This window comes from Anomalospiza imberbis, chromosome 5 (genome assembly GCF_031753505.1).
Source record: "Anomalospiza imberbis isolate Cuckoo-Finch-1a 21T00152 chromosome 5, ASM3175350v1, whole genome shotgun sequence".
Lineage (NCBI taxonomy): Eukaryota > Metazoa > Chordata > Aves > Passeriformes > Viduidae > Anomalospiza > Anomalospiza imberbis.
Genome location: NC_089685.1, coordinates 67,940,823 through 67,958,574, shown reverse-complemented (window position 1 = coordinate 67,958,574; position 17,752 = coordinate 67,940,823). Strand labels below are relative to the sequence as shown.

General features: G+C 43.7%; 1 protein-coding gene across 11 annotated transcripts in view; it reads right to left on the bottom strand.

The window, feature by feature from the left end:
• ERC1 (ELKS/RAB6-interacting/CAST family member 1) overlaps nt 1-12,267 on the bottom strand; it is a 278,983-nt gene extending 266,716 nt beyond the window's left edge. For all 11 annotated transcript variants that reach the window (XM_068191757.1, XM_068191762.1, XM_068191759.1 and 8 more), the window contains exons 1-2: nt 12,146-12,267; nt 1,295-2,128 (exon numbers count right to left, since the gene is read on the bottom strand). In XM_068191757.1, the coding sequence (XP_068047858.1) occupies nt 1,295-1,963 (669 nt within the window). In that variant the 5' untranslated portion in view covers nt 1,964-2,128; nt 12,146-12,267. The remainder of the gene's footprint in view (nt 1-1,294; nt 2,129-12,145) is intronic.
• Between the last annotated feature and the right edge of the window lie 5,485 nt (nt 12,268-17,752).

The following is a 17,752-nucleotide window of genomic DNA, read 5'->3' as shown; positions in this document are numbered from 1 at the left end:
CATACTATCTCAGGGAAAGCAACTTACTTTCTTCAACTCAAGCTCTTTAAAAAGTGAAAAGAAAATTGCAGACAGGTTCAGTTTAGTAGACTAATCACTAACCAAAAGTAATTTACTATTTAAGACAGGCTACCTGAAAGCAGAGTACAACAAGCACTACCCTTTTCCTCCAGCATTTCCCTCTCTCCTTCACCTTCTAAAGCAATCTTACAAAAAGCACTGCCTAAAATAGCAGCTATACCTTAAAAGCTACAAGAACACGGTCACATTTGAATTATGGAAACTTTCATTAAACGTGCTTGGATACTTAAAAAGCACAGTAGGGAAAGTAATTTTGTCATGATGAAAGCTGACTTACATTTCAGGGAACTTTTGGAGTTGGACACTGGGTGTGTTTTCCATTAGAATAGTGAGGTTTTTTACCTGACAGACCAGAGAGGTGCTGAACCCACACTTGGCCAGAAACAACTAAACAGAAGGACATTCATTCAAAGACAAATATTTACTTCAGGACTAAGGCAGCAAGGAGCACTAGGTGGGAGAAATTTAAGAAAGCTTTTAATCAGTAGAACTAACTACAAAGACATCTCAATTTTAATCAGCCTCTGAATTTTATTTTAATTTGGAGATGCTTTTAGGATGCACAAGACCAAAGACCTAGACACCTGAGAATCTGTGTTCTTCTGCCTATTCTGTAACTGGCCAGACCACTACAAAACAAACCTGTAGGATGCTTTAGGATAGTAACATAACAAGATATGCAGTTTATGAAAAAAGAATAGCAAGCATGTATTAAACAGTGTTATTTAAATGTAGCCAAGAACACAATTTACATCTGTTAAAACTGCAGGTCTGGACATTTTAACTCTAAATACCAGTGAGCCTAACTTTAACTTTGCTTTTAATGGTAATCCATCAACATTCAGCAACGGTGCAGTTATACTGGGGGTCAGCAGTTAGTACATTCTGCATCTCAGAGAACACTTCAAGAGGTAAACAGCACAAAACTATTAATTCTGAACAGAATAAACACTTCCAAAAGGAAACAGAGTGGTTACCATCAATCCTAGGGGGAAAAAACCACACCCAAGGAAAAATGAGCACTCAAGGTAGTTTACAAGTCTGACAAGAAACATCTAAAAACAGGCTTGCAAGATGAAAACACATCTTACCCGCATCCATTACCCAAGAAAAGCACCAATCTAATTTAGCTGCTTAAGTGTAACATGCAAGGTTATTAAAGTCATTTAATCATGCTACCACACTAACACAACAGTGACATTAAATGACAAACCTGGTTTTCTTCTTGCAAAACTCTATATTGTTCCTTCCAAATGGTGATTTTTGAAGCTTCATCCTTCCTCAGAGCTCTCTCCTTTTTGAGCTCAGGACTCCAGAAGGTCTTGATGCTGTTCATGGAAGAACTCAGCTTGCTTTCTTTCACCTCCACATCCTTGCGGAGCAGATCGTTTTCCCTCAGCACCTCCTTGAGCTGTGTCTGCAGGTCCATGATGGTGTTATCCCTGGCCTGGCGCAGCGAGTGAGGCACAGTGGATGCCATGCTCACTGGGGGGAGATGGTGCTCTCCAAATGCAATGGTGTCACTGGCAACTCCACTAGTGGCAATGTTAGGGCTGCTGCCCATGGCAGTCATCCGAACACCGTAAGGCAGCCGCCCTCCCGACCGGCCCAAGGTCATGGTGCTCTTCGGGGTGTCTGCACCCACGTTCTCGTGGTCACTTAGGTACATAGGGCCAGATGTAGCATAGGCAGCATTTAAGGACTGAATGTTTTCCATAGAAAGGGTTTTCCCACTGCCACCCGCAGTACTACTCCCCGAGCTGCCTCCTGTGCTGTTGGTTCGCCGATGGCCCAGGCGAGGCGAGCGTGGCAGCCGCGGTGAGCGCCCTGGGCTCTGTGTGCTGGGCTCCACCTTGCCCACGGAACGAGCACTTCCATACATGGTTAAGCTGGTGGTGTGAGGCAATCAGATAGGCAAAAATCAGGAATGAGAGAATTCCTGTTAAGCTCTTCAATGGTTATAAGTCAACTTAAGGCCAATCACAATTTGCAACAGATCTGGTTGTCCATCTCTGAAGTCATGTGCTCACGGTGTTCAGGACCATATCTGTATCAGTAAGAATAACACATTAAAATTAAATCAATAAAAATAACACATTAAATACCTAGTTTATCATCAAATGTTTGTCCCACATTAGAATATATTCTCCTATATTTATAGTTCTCCAGTATTTTTCAATTCCTCCTGATAAAAAAGTAATGTTTTATTTAAACTCAAAAAGAAAACTTCTATTCTTGCTTTTCTATTGTTATATTATCACAGTAAAGAGGAAAGGAAAAGAGAATCCATTAGTCTTCAAGCTGTAATTTTATTGGCGATGACAAAACCCCTTAGATGTCATCTAATCTTCCTTCCTATTTCAAACTGGCCCTAATGCTTTACCTGTTACCTTTCTGAGTAAGAGACAATCAAAATTCTAAAGCCATTCAGTAGTATATCTTTCCTTCAAGCACTGCCAGCTTCCACAGGACATGGCTTCTAAACCCTTCTGTTGTGAAATCATCCTGCAAATGGGAAGGTAGGACAGACTGAAATGACTCTGACTATGATCTGAACCAGAAGCTTCCTTAGCACTGCTGTCACAGCCCCACTTCCAATGCAGAAGTCAGAACCAAAACTAAGAATAATCATGAAATCATTACTGACCACACAACTTCAGGAAGCACAGATGCAAATGTGGAAGAGGAGCAATGACCCAGCAATGAGACCAATGAGGTTAAGAGAAACAAGAGAATCACAGCTCCACTGAAAACTGGTTCTAGACCCTTATTTTTTCCCAAACTAAATGTAACTTATATCTTTGTTCAGGTTAGGATTTTGATTGAAATATACTTCTCATTAACCACCTGAGATTAATTCCATTAAAAAATATTTCAATAACAGGGACCTCTTAAAACACAGAACAGTTTGACATTATCCTGTTGCTGTTCCTTCTCCCCTCTGCTTTTCCTTTAAATACAGACTCTGGTGGCATATGCAATAGAATTCCTTATTTTGGCAGTACAATATGATGCTGTAGTACAAATATTGGTAGGAAACTCTTTAGCACAGGGACTCTGGGCTGGGATCAAGTCAATAGCCAAGATCTAGCAGAGAAGCAAAAAATATAACTAAACTACTGCACTGTAAAAATTATCCCTCTATACAGTTCTCACTTTCTTCCCTCCACTGATTTTTTCCATTGTAAACTATTTCATGTTACTGTTGGGCTCAAGTGAAATCAAAATTAGAACACTGAAACATTCCTGATCCCATCAGATGAAACAATACCAGCCAGCGTCCAGAGAGCAGCAGCATCTAATATATCCCAACATCTTGCCTTTCACACCAGCTTTCATCTACCTGCCCTTCTGCTCAGAAGTCAGGTTTGCCAGATATTAGGAATTAAATTCTCCAAACCAGCATGTTTGTGAGATAATAATTGGGCAAACAGGTTAAAGATTAGGTTTAAAACAGGGATACACTTCCAAAAGAAATTATAGAAGTACTGCAAGTGGGTGGAAGTCGGTGACCAAAAAAATAATATTGCAAAAAATACTGGAAAAGGGTAGAAAGAAAAAAAGTAAAATCTAGGAAGGAAAGATAGAGCATTTTTTACCTTTCAGAATGAGTTAGCATAGGAAACAATACAAGAAATAGTTTCAAAATGTTTCGCTTAATCTTAAATTTTAAATGGAAAATACTGTCAGGGTAAGCCTGACCATTGACCATTTTGTCAATTTCACACAATTTCATAGAAGATACAATGGTAAGAGGAATTTTACAAAGCTTATGGAAATTGATACTGCTTTGTGAGCAGTTCTCAAGATCTCAAGATGCTCACTTTTTTTTTTTTTTAATTACAAGAAAAGCTAGCAAAAATATTGCTACAGAATATTTTAGAGCACATATATAAAGAAGAACCTGCCAAGGAAAAACAGCCAACAGCATTAACTGAAATTATCTGCCAAAGCAACACCTACAGATGTATTTTTTTAAATACAAGTTACATTTCTTCTATTTCAACTACATATCCTTATGCAAAACAGCACAGAAATATAAACTTTGCAACAAAGTGTACAGTGTTGCACTGAAGTTGCTTCAATAAGCAAGACACTGTGCCCCAGATCTAGAAGAGAAACACTTCTTCCAAACAGAAAGGCTATTTCAGACTGGCCTCACTGTTTGAGATATCAAAATGCTAAAAATGCTGCTGTGACACCACTGGAGCACTCAAGACAAGTCAGATACGAGTTCTTAGACACTGCATAAAGTACATTCCACCAAGAGCTTGCATTCATTAGGATTCTCCTGAAAATTAATCCAAATCACAGCACTTAATTCACTTGCTAAAACTCACTGCAGTAAATCAACAGCTTTGGATGAGTTTAAATCGAGCCAAAAGATTAGACTTATGTGTGTTTCAGTTAAAGGACTGCACCCCAAAACCACTAAGTGTAAAATCTGCTGGAAGTACATCAGTGTTGCACACAGAAGTATCACCTGGTAAAGTCCTTAGCAACACACCGGAGGAGCTCAAAAGGCGTTAGATAATTTCTAAAAAGCTCCTCACCCTCAACATGGAAAATGCCATGAAAAAGTGCCATGGAGTGTTGTGAACTGCCTTCTCCTTGCATTAGCAAACATTCTGTTAAACTCTAAATACTTTCACGCGAATGAAGTGGCTGCTAGCCTTGACAGAAAAGCAGCTCCCAGGACAGACAGGAGACAGCAGACAGGAGCTGATGCCTTTGCAGGTGCTGTGCAGGAGCCATCCCCAGCTATCCTGAGCAAGCAGGGGAGCTCTCACCTCCTCAGCTGGAAACACCAGTCCTGTGCTCACTCAGCTCTAAGCTTTGATTCACAGGCAGGCACCATCCCCTCTGCTACTCCAGAAACATCAAATAACTCAAGCTACAAAAGCCAAGGGCTAGAATTAGCTGTTGATCAGGGTAATGGGAAGGATTCCCAGAGCTGGCACAGCTGAAACTCAGGGAGAACTCTGCTGTTGCCGCCATGCATTACACTGCACTCATTTTTCAATCAAAAGCAGCAGATTAAGATGAAAAGTTGTCTTTGGAAACAAGCAAACATAACCCTCCAGTATTTTGCTTGAAATGACAACTTTCCCTACACCATTGTTAGACCTTAAATTGTAAATATTCCAATATTAACTAAATACATTTTTCCACACATGCAGCTACTTTCAGTATTTCCACTGACACAGATTTGCCACAGTTCAAGATCAAAAAGCAACTACAAAATAAATCTTAACTGTTTTATTTTCCCCCTATTTTCTTCCTAGTAGCATTTATCACTGATCATATCACTTTGTTGTAGAAGCAGATATTAATACAGTTCACACTAGGAAAAAAATCTTTCACCATGAAAACAGCAAAGTGAGGGAAGTAAAAAAAAATTTTCTTTTTTGCAATACCAATTAATAAGGAAGAAGAAAGAATTCCAGTTTCCCTCCCAGAGCCCAAGCAAAAGTATATGGAAAATTTCTTTCAGATAACATCATAACCAGAAAAGTTAGTTTTTCAATATTCTGACACACTAGCATTTTACTGGGAATCTCAGAAGTATGGTCTCTTATCTTCCATGGGACCAACATGCAGCATTGTTACTATTTTCCTCTTCTACTGAGACTAAATTTAGTCACAAATAAATCATCCCTTAACCGTACAAGATGGTGATAACCACAAGAAACAATGTCCAACTGTGAATATATTAAATGCATTAACCCTCTTCCCTTGGCAAACTGTAGATTTCAAAAACCTGTGGTTTTTTTCTGCCAATATAGGAACCCTTACCCAAGATTACAAAAACCAAAAAAAAAGACACTCTCAACATAAAGAGCTTGAAAAACCGAAACAGCTGAAGCAAGTGCTAAACCATTTTTCCTCAAGACAGCTTGCAGAACTTTACCATTATGAAACAAAATTCTCTTGTTCACTGTTCATTAAGTTCAGCCCAAGTAAAAATTTTATATGTATATTTACACATATTTAAATTGGCAGAGCACTTTTGCAGGCACAAAGACCTGACCTGCTTTTGCATAAGTTGAAAATGCTATCTAGTGATTATGGAAAAACTTGTAAGAAGGACTATCAGAGAAAGAACAGGCAAGAATTACACAATATTGCAGAAAAAGGTTTAGAAAAGGACAGTTATGAACACATTTTCTGTATAAAAATTTCAAAACAGGTAACATCACATCCTGCTTGGAGTGCCACCTAAGGAAAAGTCTTCTCAGCTCACAGGTGACTGTCCAAAAACACTCAGAGACAGGCACCATTAACCGTGGAAAATGTTTATAATCTGGCAGCAGACATTTAAATGTACTGCAGTGCAACCTGTAGCAACTAAACCTGTTTCATTACAACAACTTAGTCCTAGGCAGTGAAAAGCAATGGAGAAGCCAGCTTCCCTCAAAACATGCCAGGATCAGGACCTGGCATGCTAAAGGAACAGTAAAAAGCCACCTGCACAACTTCATGGAGATTTACTTGTAAGGCAGTTGTGGCATGAGAGAGGGCAGGAACAGGAACACAACTCTTGTCAAAAGGTCTAGTGGTTTCAATAAAAGCTATATTGGGACACAGTAGAAATGTAAGAGATTCTGGAGGGACCACTTGAACATCAAACTTCAGTATAAAGAATCCAATAAAATGAGATGTGTTTAGCAGTGCTGTCATACTCAGCCCCTATACCTATTATTTTATGTGAACCAATGGGTCAGAGGGCAGGTGTTCCTGTCTGCAGCTGACAGAACACAGAAGATTCATTAAAAAAAAGTTCTGTTACCCTCTGGAAGATCTCTCTGTCACATAAATTAATAATGCCTTTCATGTCTCCACTGCTCCAAGACAGACACTAATAGCACATTAGCTACCTCTAGGTAAGCAAGCAACCAAATACACACAAATATGCTGCAGAAATACAGGGAAAATCCAGCCTACATTTTTTAAAACAAAAAGAATTTCAGAGTAACTCCTGCAGCCTTCAGCAAGCCCTGTGAGCTTCTTTGCTGCAATTCCTGTTCAGGACTGACACCAGCTGACAAACTGCAACATCTATGGAGACAATTCTTTAATAGCATCACTGCCTGGTAGTCAGGAATGGGGCAGTGGGATCACAGACCAGGCAGGCAAGTGCATCTCACAGCCCAGGGACCCCTCTAGAGCCTCTCAGCAGCAGACTGGAAGCCATGCATTCAGCTTCCAGAAGACAGAACTTCCTTCCCACACTGATTCCTGTGTGCACAAGGAAAGCTTTGAATCTCAGTCTCATAATAAAAGCAAAGTCAGCATTTACAAGAGGCATCTTAATCTGATAAAGGACTGTAGCAGACACATTAGACTTCATTAACAGAGGTAGTAATTGTTCCCATTTACATAATTCACACCCAAAGAGTTAATGGCAAGCAAGTAAGTCTATATTACACAGTAGGACAGAGACTGCAGAGTAGAAAGAACAGAGGGGAGGGCAGGTAGAAAAGATGGCATTCCAAAGAAAGAAAAGCTTACATTGCAATAAAACCCTGCCAGGAATCCAAATAGCGTGTACAATGAGAGAACTGACATGATTCACAACAACTCAGAGGTGTACAGACCAAGAGAAAAAACCTAATTCCTGTTACTTCCTAGCCCACTTCACAGTTACAAAACCTATGGCTGCTACATTACTTTACGTAAAAAATGCGAAGCCTCTGTTTCTTAGGGCTATTCCGTAGATTTTAGATTCCCCTAGTTTTGGAAGGTAAGAAGGCTCACTACTTCTCACGTTAAATTAATTACTACTACACACAAAAGGACAGAACCAAGTTTACTTTGGAAACTGCAAGCCAGCCAATGCTGGACACAAGGCATGCAACCCATGGAATTCAGGGTTGTTTATCAAAATATCCTTGTGGCCTTGACAACAAGAAAGCAATAATGATGAATGAAATAATGACAGAAATAAGACAAAAAAGTAACTGTTCATATTAGAATTGTCTCTCATTCCTAAAGAGCAGATAAATAAATGCTGAAGCACTGCCATCTGTTTATATCCAATCCTTTTGAAAAGCTGGGGGGATGGTGGTACTGGTGCTTGTTTTATATTTTTTATATTGAGCTCACCTACTTCCACATCTGCCAGGTTCACTGACGGTAACAGAGCCTTTGTTCTGTCTCACCCAACACAAGATGTGAATTGATACATTCTCCCCCATACACGGAGACAGATAAATCTTCCCAGGAAAGCATCTCAGAAATCCCCAAAAATCTTCAGGTGACTTTGACATATTAAAAAAAATATGTTTTGTAAAAGGCAGGTCATCAACCCTGACCCTAACAGTTTTAGGGAAAAAACAACATTCATTTGTCAAGGGAGCGTTTTATTTCTAAATAGAAGTGACATTCCTGTCAAACACTTTTTACATCTGAAAGGTTAGCAGAAATGGCACCACAGAACATGGAAACATCTTGATTCCCTGTCCTTTTTAGACACCTTTCTGTTTCCCATTCCTACAAGGTATCCCATCCAGCAAACACCACCTGCAGGTCTGTAAATGAGAGCCTGAAATATTCATTCATCAGTTTCCTAGTTAAATTCTTTCCCACAGGTACACAATTCCTTTCATGGGATCTGCTTACTCAACAAGGAAGACATAACACAGCACATGCTCTGTTCTACTGCACAGCATTTTCTTTGCAAAAGCAGTTTTAACTGACATCCAATTTTGTTTCTTGTAACACCCATAGGTCTGGATAGCAGCATAAAGGGTCTGCTGTCACCATCACAGTCCCATTTCTTTCCATCTCCTTTCCCAAACAAACAAGACCACAAAAAAGGCTTGTTATTATTATAATAAATACAAATATTTCAGCTAAACCTTTATTTACTCATGTGTAGGGAGTCTGGCTAGGTGCACCAGGATTTCTTTTGTGCAGTGACTGGGACGTAATTATAAGTCTCTAAACTTAAAGCAGATGTGAAGAAAAAAAAATCATCACATGCCCTTTTTAAAGGCAAAACACAAAAAGCAACAGGTATCAGAACTTCAACATATCACTTATATCACACATATCACTTCCTAGGGATAAACTGATTAAATTAACTCTGACTCTTCAAATTATGTAGAAGATTGAAGACTGTGGATGTTAATTTTCTGTCACTGTATGATTAAAGAGTTTATAGGCTCATTTTAGAGTATAAAGTCAGTAAATACTATGCATTTTTATCCATGGCTGTTTCTCTCTTTCCCACAGGTGGCATGAAACCAACAACCCACCTCCTAATAGCAGAAACAAAATGTTAAAAGCACTGAAGATAATTCAGAAGCCCAGAAGTGCCTAGAAGCTCTAGTGAACCCATGCAGACAGCCAGCCGAAAGTCACCATGGGCAACATCACACTGCAAGGCAAAGCATGCTGCAGCTACAGAAATTCCATCATAATCTCACCCTGACAACAACACCGGGCTAACGCTATTGACATAACCCACGTGCTACAAAACACCACTATTTCTAAATCAGCACTGGATTTTCTAGGATCTCCTGCTCTACTACTGCATGCCGGAGTTAAAATCTTGGCTTAAAAAGCCAGCAATGGATAGAACGCTCCTCACCTCACTGGCCGCCCTCTTGCAGCAGGGTGGCCAGCAAGGGTCAAGAACCCACACTGTGGGTTTGGTTCTATTATTTAAAAAGCCACATGCCTCCCTTCACACTTACATTTCTGACCAAACCATAATCAGCTAAAACAAGCCAGACCCTCCAAACATAACACAATTCTCCAGTGGCTTAGCCAGGTAAGAGTTGTAACAAAACTGTCACCCTAGAGAGGTTTTCAGGGGAACAGGCTTGAAAAGAGGGAGGGGTGAGGGGATGAGAGATAACAATGGGAGAGTATCCTGCTTCACAAAGTAAGGAACAGGGGCAAGGAACTCAAGCACTGGTTACAATAGCATGGTGAAATATTCCTATTCATACAGCAGCATACAACTGCTACCAGGAACTGAGAAAGTGGCAGATTCAAAGAAAGAAAGAAAAAAAAAAAGGATAAAAAAAAGGAAAGAAAAAAAGTAAGAAACACACTAAATATCAAAGACCCCTGAAAGAAACAGCCAGGGTTTCTCTCATCAGCAATATTTGCAATTTAGTAAAAGGGAATAGGCCACATAAATACCAAACTTGCCTTTTTTTGCTAATCAGGCCATTAGCCACGTATTACAGATGAAAAGTTACGTGAACGGAATCTCAAAAAAGCTCATGACAGGATCAAATAGAATGCTAAATGTTATGAAAAACATGATGCTTTAATACAGTCCAGAGAGCAAGTTTTCTTTGGTTCAGACATCTGCTAACATCCCAACAGTTATTTAATTACAGTTGAATTGGTTTCCCAGAAGTGGTGGAAGAAGTTCAAATTATATCAAAGATTATGATAAACTCACATTTCATTCAGCAGATCCCAACCTTTTTCTAGCCGCAGCCCCTCTTACAGCCTGATGGATTCAGACAATTCCAAATTTCTGGATGATACAGTAGGCGCAGACTTGACTGCTCTGGAAACTACTGTTCTGTGATAAAGTTCTGAACTGTGCTTCCAGAACTGAACTACATTCAGTACAGCTGTTAGCTAAATAATCACTGCTTTCGGGCAAGGTGGTGATTTCTCTCTTCTTCTATTTGGAATGGCTCTAAGGGTGCTGACTCATAACTGACCCCGAACTGGGGCACGCATCCGAGCTGCTGCAGTTTCCAACACAAACTCCAGTACCGTGTCAGGCTGTAGCTCAGGAGATGTGTGTGCAGCCACCTACGGCTACAGACGCAATAATCTCAGGGAGCAAAGGAGGGCAGGCAGCTGGCGGAGGTTACTGCTGCAGACATCCTTGCCCAGGTGGCTATTGTTTGAGAATTACCCCGCAACCAAAGCAGACGACTTTCTGTGGTTACAGCCTGCTGGATCTGAGGTAAAACGCTATCCAGCTACAACCACCCTGCCTATTTGAGCGTGGCCCCCAAAATGTGCCGGGACACACACTGTAAATTGTAAGTGTAAAACACACATTGTTATTCTGAACAATTCTGCTTTTATGCATTTGCTTTCCATTCTCTCGGCTTGTGTACTGCTTCCCACCACCAGCAGCACCTCCAAAGGTGTTTCTCTGCATCTCCCAGTCTCCCCCATTTCCACCGGGGCTTCCCTTTAAACCATTTCACACCGTATCAGCACAAACCACAACATGAAACTTCCAGAGCGCACGTAACATTCCAGGTTAAATAATTTGTATGCTTCGCAACGAACCTCCAGAGCTCACACTACAAACGAGACAGATGTGGAGGGGCAGCAACTCCTGACACAGGCTTCAGGATGGCAGCAGACTCAGAAACAAAGCACCGTGTCAGCTGACACTGGCTCGTAGTAGATACAATAAAATACACGAAACTGACCAGGCAGCGCTCACAGCGAAAACATTAAAAAACCCAGCACCGCCACAAGGTCTGGGCAGAAAGACACCGCTCACCATTACCTCGGATGAGGTGACTGAGATAACAAAAGCGTGCGCTTCCCAAGGACAGGCTGAATGAGGAGGGGCGGAAAAACACGGCCGGGAAGGCGAATGGGCAGAGCAGGAATGACCGCCCGTGCGAGGCACCACCAAACCCCGCCCGGGCGCGAGCAGTGCCCGGCGGGACGCGGGCCCGGGGCCGATGCGGCCGCGCCGCCGCGCTCCCCGGGGCCGGACCGGGGCCATCCCGCCCCGGGCGGTGACAGCGTGCGGGGCCCGGCGGGAAGGGAGAGGCCCCGACCCCCCCCCGCGGCCGCCCCCTCCCTCCGCCCGGCCGCCGCCCGCGCAGCCCCGGGGCCGAGCCGCCCGCGGGCCCGCACCTACCTGCGCTGCAGCTCCGCGGCCACAGCACCCGCCGCCGGACCCCGGCCGGCCGCCGCCGCCGCCGCAGCCCCTGCCCAGCGCGGCGGCTGCTCCCGCAGCTACCGGCGCCTGCAGGCCCCGCCCCGCCCCGGGCTCCCCCCAGCGGACGGCAAGGCGCGCTAACCCGATCCCCCCGCCCCGAGCGCGGCCCCTCACCTGCCTGTCAGCCCGCGGGGAGGGGACGGGAGGGGCGGCGCTGGCCGCGCTCGGCTCGGCTCGGCTCGGCTCCGCTCGGTTCGGTTCGGTTCGGTTCGGCTCCGCTCCCGCCGCTTCTCCTCCGCCGCTCCCTCCCGCGCCCCCGGCGCGAGACACGCGCAGGCCCCGCCCCCGGCGCGCGAGCTCGCCGCGCGGGGCTTCCCTCGCCCCGCCCCCGGCGCGCGTCACCGCCCGCGCGCGTCCCCAGGGAAGTTTGGCCGCTCTCCGGCGCCGTAGTGGCCGCTCCGGGCGGGAACTGCGAACAGGCCGCGGCAGGGCCCCGGTACGGCGGGCAGGGTTCTGGTACGGCGGGCAGGGCTCCGGTACGGCGGGCAGGGTTCCGGTACGGCGGGCAGGGTTCCGGTACGGCGGGCAGGGCTCCGGTACGGCGGGCAGGGTTCTGGTACGGCGGGCAGGGCCCCGGTACGGCGAGCAGGGCCCCGGTACGGCGAGCAGGGCTCCGGTACGGCGGGCAGGGTTCCGGTACGGCGGGCAGGGCTCCACTACGGCGGGCAGGGCCCCGGTACGGCGGGCAGGGCTCCGGTACGGCGGGCAGGGCCGCGGTACGGCGGGCAGGGCTCCGCGGGGTCTGGGAGCCCCGAGCCCCGGTCTCCCCTGCGGGCGGCTGCTGAGCGGGCTCGCCCGGCGAGCTGCGCCAGGCCGGTGTTTCCTGAGGGAGCCTCGGGCAGACAGCCACTGATCCCATCAAGAATCCTTCCAAGATGGATTTGCTGTGATTTCAGGGCGTAAGGAGCCAACGGCAGCACTGCCTTGCTTAGCCCTTACTCCCAGGGGACACTGAATTGAGAGATGAGGGCAAATGGGTTACGTCTGTCGGACTACACGAGGAATGACACTTACTGACCTGTAAACTGTCACTGCTTAAATTAGTATCTTCTTGCAACGAGTACAGCTTATATTGTAATTATGTTTTAGTATTTCATCGTATTATATATGACCTATATTTTATATTTGATTTGTTATTATATTTTTACACTTCATGTATTGTGTTTAATTGCGGTTTATATTTTAGTTCAGACCTCTGGCAGGCTGATATCCACTGAGGTCTCGATAACCTGAACTTCCCTTTCTACTGTGGAAGCAGAGAGTCCATTTTAAATTAATTTCTGTAGACTCATATAGTGCGTGTAGGTGCCTGCTACAGTATCTAAGGCCTTCTGTCAAGCCTAAGGTATCCCCCCAAAAAGGAGATGATTTATACTTATCTTGCTGGCTAAGAAGGCAGAAGGATGGAAATAGATACAGGCTTGCCCACGCCTCAAGTACCCTGCCAATTTCAAGTGTAAATGAATTTCCATTTAACAATAAGCAAGTGTCATCCTGGAGCAAAACACAGCCTGAGAGCTTTAGGTTTTTCATCCCAGCCTAATTAGCGTGTCATCTTAATAGGGTCTTGCTGCCAGAAGCGTCGTGCGTGCCTGTGATCCCGTGGGTTTGTGCCGCACAGTTTGACAGATCTGCCACGGTGCTCGCAGAGTTCACGTGGTTTCCTTTCCAGGCTGGATTCATTTCTTGCCTGGTAATTGCATTTGGGAGATCTGCAGGCTTTCTGCCCGCAGCTGGACAGGCTGCTTTGCCTTGCAAGTCCCAAAGCATTGCTCTTGGGTTAAAAGCCCTGCTGTCTTTGCCTGGCAAGGACTGAAGTGACTTGTACATAAATGATGTGGTGATAAATCAATCTCCCAGGCTTTTAGAAAGAAGTACCCACGTAAATAATTGATGATATTTGAGTAATATTCCTGCAGAACAAGCTCTTTTCTTTTACTCTGCCTGCATGGATGATGAAACTCCTTGAAGAGCAGATGGTTCACTTTTGGTTTGGTGACTCTGAGGTGTTACTGTTTCATACCTGGAAAAAAAAATCAGTATGACAGAGTTGTTTCTCTTTTCTTTCAGTTCTACCCCTTCGTTCTCGTTTATTGTTATGAGGATTTTTTTTTAATAATATCAAAAAGACTGTTTGTGCAGGAGTACCAGTCAATCCCTTTAATGAAATATTTTTATACATGTTGTGAGTAAACGCAAAGGAATTAAGTAATGTGAGAAATTAAACAGGATTTATATTCTTGAAAAGCAAATGTATTTCAAATTTACAATTGTTTGGAACGACCTGTCTCCTAGGATGCTGTTGGTGCATTTTTAACTCGTGAAACTTTTTTGGACCCATCGTAAGGCAAAAATTGCAACGGGCAGTGAAACAGCAAAGAAAATTACGTAGCAAAGGGGTGACTGCACACGCACCATTGCTATTGAAGAAAATGTTTGGTGGCATAACCAGCAAAATTTGAAAAATGTGCAGGCTAAAATACAGCAAACACATGCTAAACTAAGCAGTGTGGGCTGGATTTGTAATTACTGGGAAAGCAGGCCCCTCAACAGCTTCCAGCAGTTGCATTGATTTTCAGTGAACTTGCGGCAGTTGTGTAAAGGCTGCCTGACAGGAAACAGCACAATGAGTAAGGAGGTGAGTTTCTCACCCTGTGTTCCAAAAATGTAGGAATTGCCCAGGTAAGCTTTGTTTCAGATGTTAGGTGTATCCAAAAATTCTTCAATAGAAACACACCCCCACAAATGCACTGTTACTCTCCCAAAATTGTGTAAAGGTAAGGGAGAAAGAGCTTTATCCTGTGCTCATTAAAATGTTAAAAAAGTGGAATCAGAAATAGTGTTTTCTGTTCAGTGCAGGGAGGATCATGATCCTAGACATGCCAAGAGTAAATCTAGCAGTGCCTGACAAATAAAAGAGTTCAGTTGTGCTTTTGGAGCCACACAGATTCCAGTGGAATGAGTGGGACTGCATGGAGGTGTCCACCTGGCACGTGCTGTAACTGAGCAGGAATTGTCAGAGTGGTGCTTGTATGCCTTGAAAGCAGATATATTTAAACTACTGCAGGGAGCTCGAACGTGCTGTCTTACACCTTTTTTCCTCTTGTTACAGAATGTGGCCTGAATGAGTGGGGGGCATGAAAAAGGCACTGTCAGCACCTGAGGCCGGCTGTAGTTACAGCAGACACTCGGTCTCCTGAGCTGCCCCTGCATTTCCATGTTTAACCTATCAGTGAGTATCTTTTCCTCCCGTTGAAGTTAACAGAACATTACCTCGCTTTTCTCAAGTCATCAAGGTTGTTTAACTAGTGATATCAGAAATGAAAAGTGGGGAGTTCTATCCTGTGCAGCTTATCCGCAAGCAACTGCATCATCTCTTTTCCGCTCCTTGTAAACTGTGGAGTAGCACAGGCCTGTCTTGATTAGGAACATCTGCCCCATTACACTTGAAAGAGGTACCTCAGGTCTGTGTTAAAGCAGCCTTTGCATAACAGGTAAATCAGCTTATAAAATAGTTTGGGGTTCTCAGAGGAAAGAAAACTCCACAGAAATATAAAGCTTGTAAAGTTTTTTGGATGTTTTCTTAGAGTAATACCTTAGGTTAAGTATGTGGCATTATCTTTAGTGCCTGCTAAATCACACTTGCTGCCTGTGTAACTGTTTGCTCTTGCTGGGCTCAGTGGAATTGCATTTATTGAAAGAATGTTGAAGATTTTTACTCAGCAGACCAAAGCCTCTCAGTGAAGGAAGCTTACCAGATAGAGAGGGCAAGGCTAAATGAAAAGCCCTCTGGATGTTCACAGTCTGTGCTGAAGTCCTGTCTTAGCTTGTGGGATGCTGGGATTAATTCCTTGGAACAGCCCTGTTCTAGCTGAGCATTGCCCAAGCTGTGGTGCTTGCACAATGCATGGTATGCAAGCTATTCTGAAGTGATGCAAAACTGCCTGCTTGCACCTCACAGGTGAGGAGAGCTGGGAACTGGCACTCCTACCACAGGATTAGAGCACAGAGCACGGTTCAAAAACCTAGTTAGTCAAGGCAGAGTGGAACTGATAGGAAAAGACATGATTTAGGAGCACAATAAATTTGTGGGGGTGTAATGGACAGTGGGATAGAAAGGTGTGTGAGGAAGTTAGAAAATTAGAAGTTATGTCCACACAGTCATGGCAGGTGAAGGTGTTGCAGCTGTAGCCCCACAGTGGTAGATACACTCAAACAGATTAAGTTTAGGATTAAATTCAGGATTATCAGTCCTGGAAGACTGGTTTATTTCCTGCACAGGAATTTGTGTACACACACATTTTTCTCAGCAGTGCTCAATTTCAACACCATGCAAATATACCTACTTGTACAGTGCTGTTGAAAATTAGTATTTCATATCCAATTTCCCAAACCAGAGATGTTTGGTTTTTTTTCTGATTATGTACCTAATGTGTTCAAAATTCTGAAAGACAAGATCAAAATAGGTAGTAGTCAAAGCTGTTAAGTTTCTTTACCTGTTCTAGTGTGTCAAGGCAATGCTTTGGGGCACAGTGCAGCACCTCTAGTCTTATGTGGACTCCTCAGTGACAAGAAAACTTCCTGAGAACATTACCAGCTAAACTCAAAAGAATTCCCTGTAAATCATAAACAATGGTTCCATTGCCACAGAGACAGTAAATTATAATTCTTAGGCACCTTTAAACTGATAAACTGCTTGTATCATCCTGCGTATTAACTGAACTTGAATTTTTAGTCTTTCTGGTTTAAAAATAGGGCATATTTTAACACTGATTAATGAGTCAGGCAGCCTCCTACCACAGCCCTGGCCTCAGAGGGTGTCTGAGGCTCTTGGGCACTCCAGTGAATAGTTTATGATCTACTTCAGCATTAATGTTTAATGTGAGTTAAAATGTTGTGGGGAGAGGGCAGGGTAGTGAGGAAACAATATTCCAATGAGGAATAGAAGCACCTTGCCTTTCCTGGCTCTGGCACCAAGACAGATTTATAGCTCCATGTGCAGAATTTACTTCTCACTCTTCCCAGCTCCTAATCTAGTAAGTTTTTATATCGAAGTTGTGTCACTCTGAAATGCTCAGACAATTGCTTTGAGACACAGGGCTTCTCTGTGCTGCAAACCCCCCCACATTGCTCTGATGGAGGGTTTGGTTTAAACAAGGCTCCCAGCTGAAGCTGCTCCTGCAGGTAAAGCCTGAAACTAAACTTGCTTGTGTCTCCTTCACTCAAACTAGATTCACACGTAATTTGAATACAAACCACTGGCAACTAAATTTAGACTGATAATGGTGCACCATATAAAACCATATAAAAGCTCGAAGGACTTTAACTAAAACCGGTATTAAGCAATTTTGCATCAAAATGCCACCCACTTGCTTTGCATAAATTGGCCATAGTGTTTGTAGGCAAGTGACATTTCGGTCACTGCTTCTTCCCAAGGGCTCAGAGTGATTAAGATCCGATTGAGGCAGCTTGGGGGTGCGAGTGGGGGCAGCAGTACTGTTCAAATTTCAGTTCCCTTGGCCACACACACTATTTATGTCTCTCTAATTGTCTCCCTCCCCATGCAGTGAACTCTTTGCTGAGCTTATATCACAAGTGTTTCTCCTCGTAATGTTGCTTTCTATTTGCTCTTCTCCAAAGCCAAATGTATTTACAAATTGCTGCTAACTTCTGATGGAAATGCATTCAGGTGTATGAACACTGTACAATTATACAAGTTTG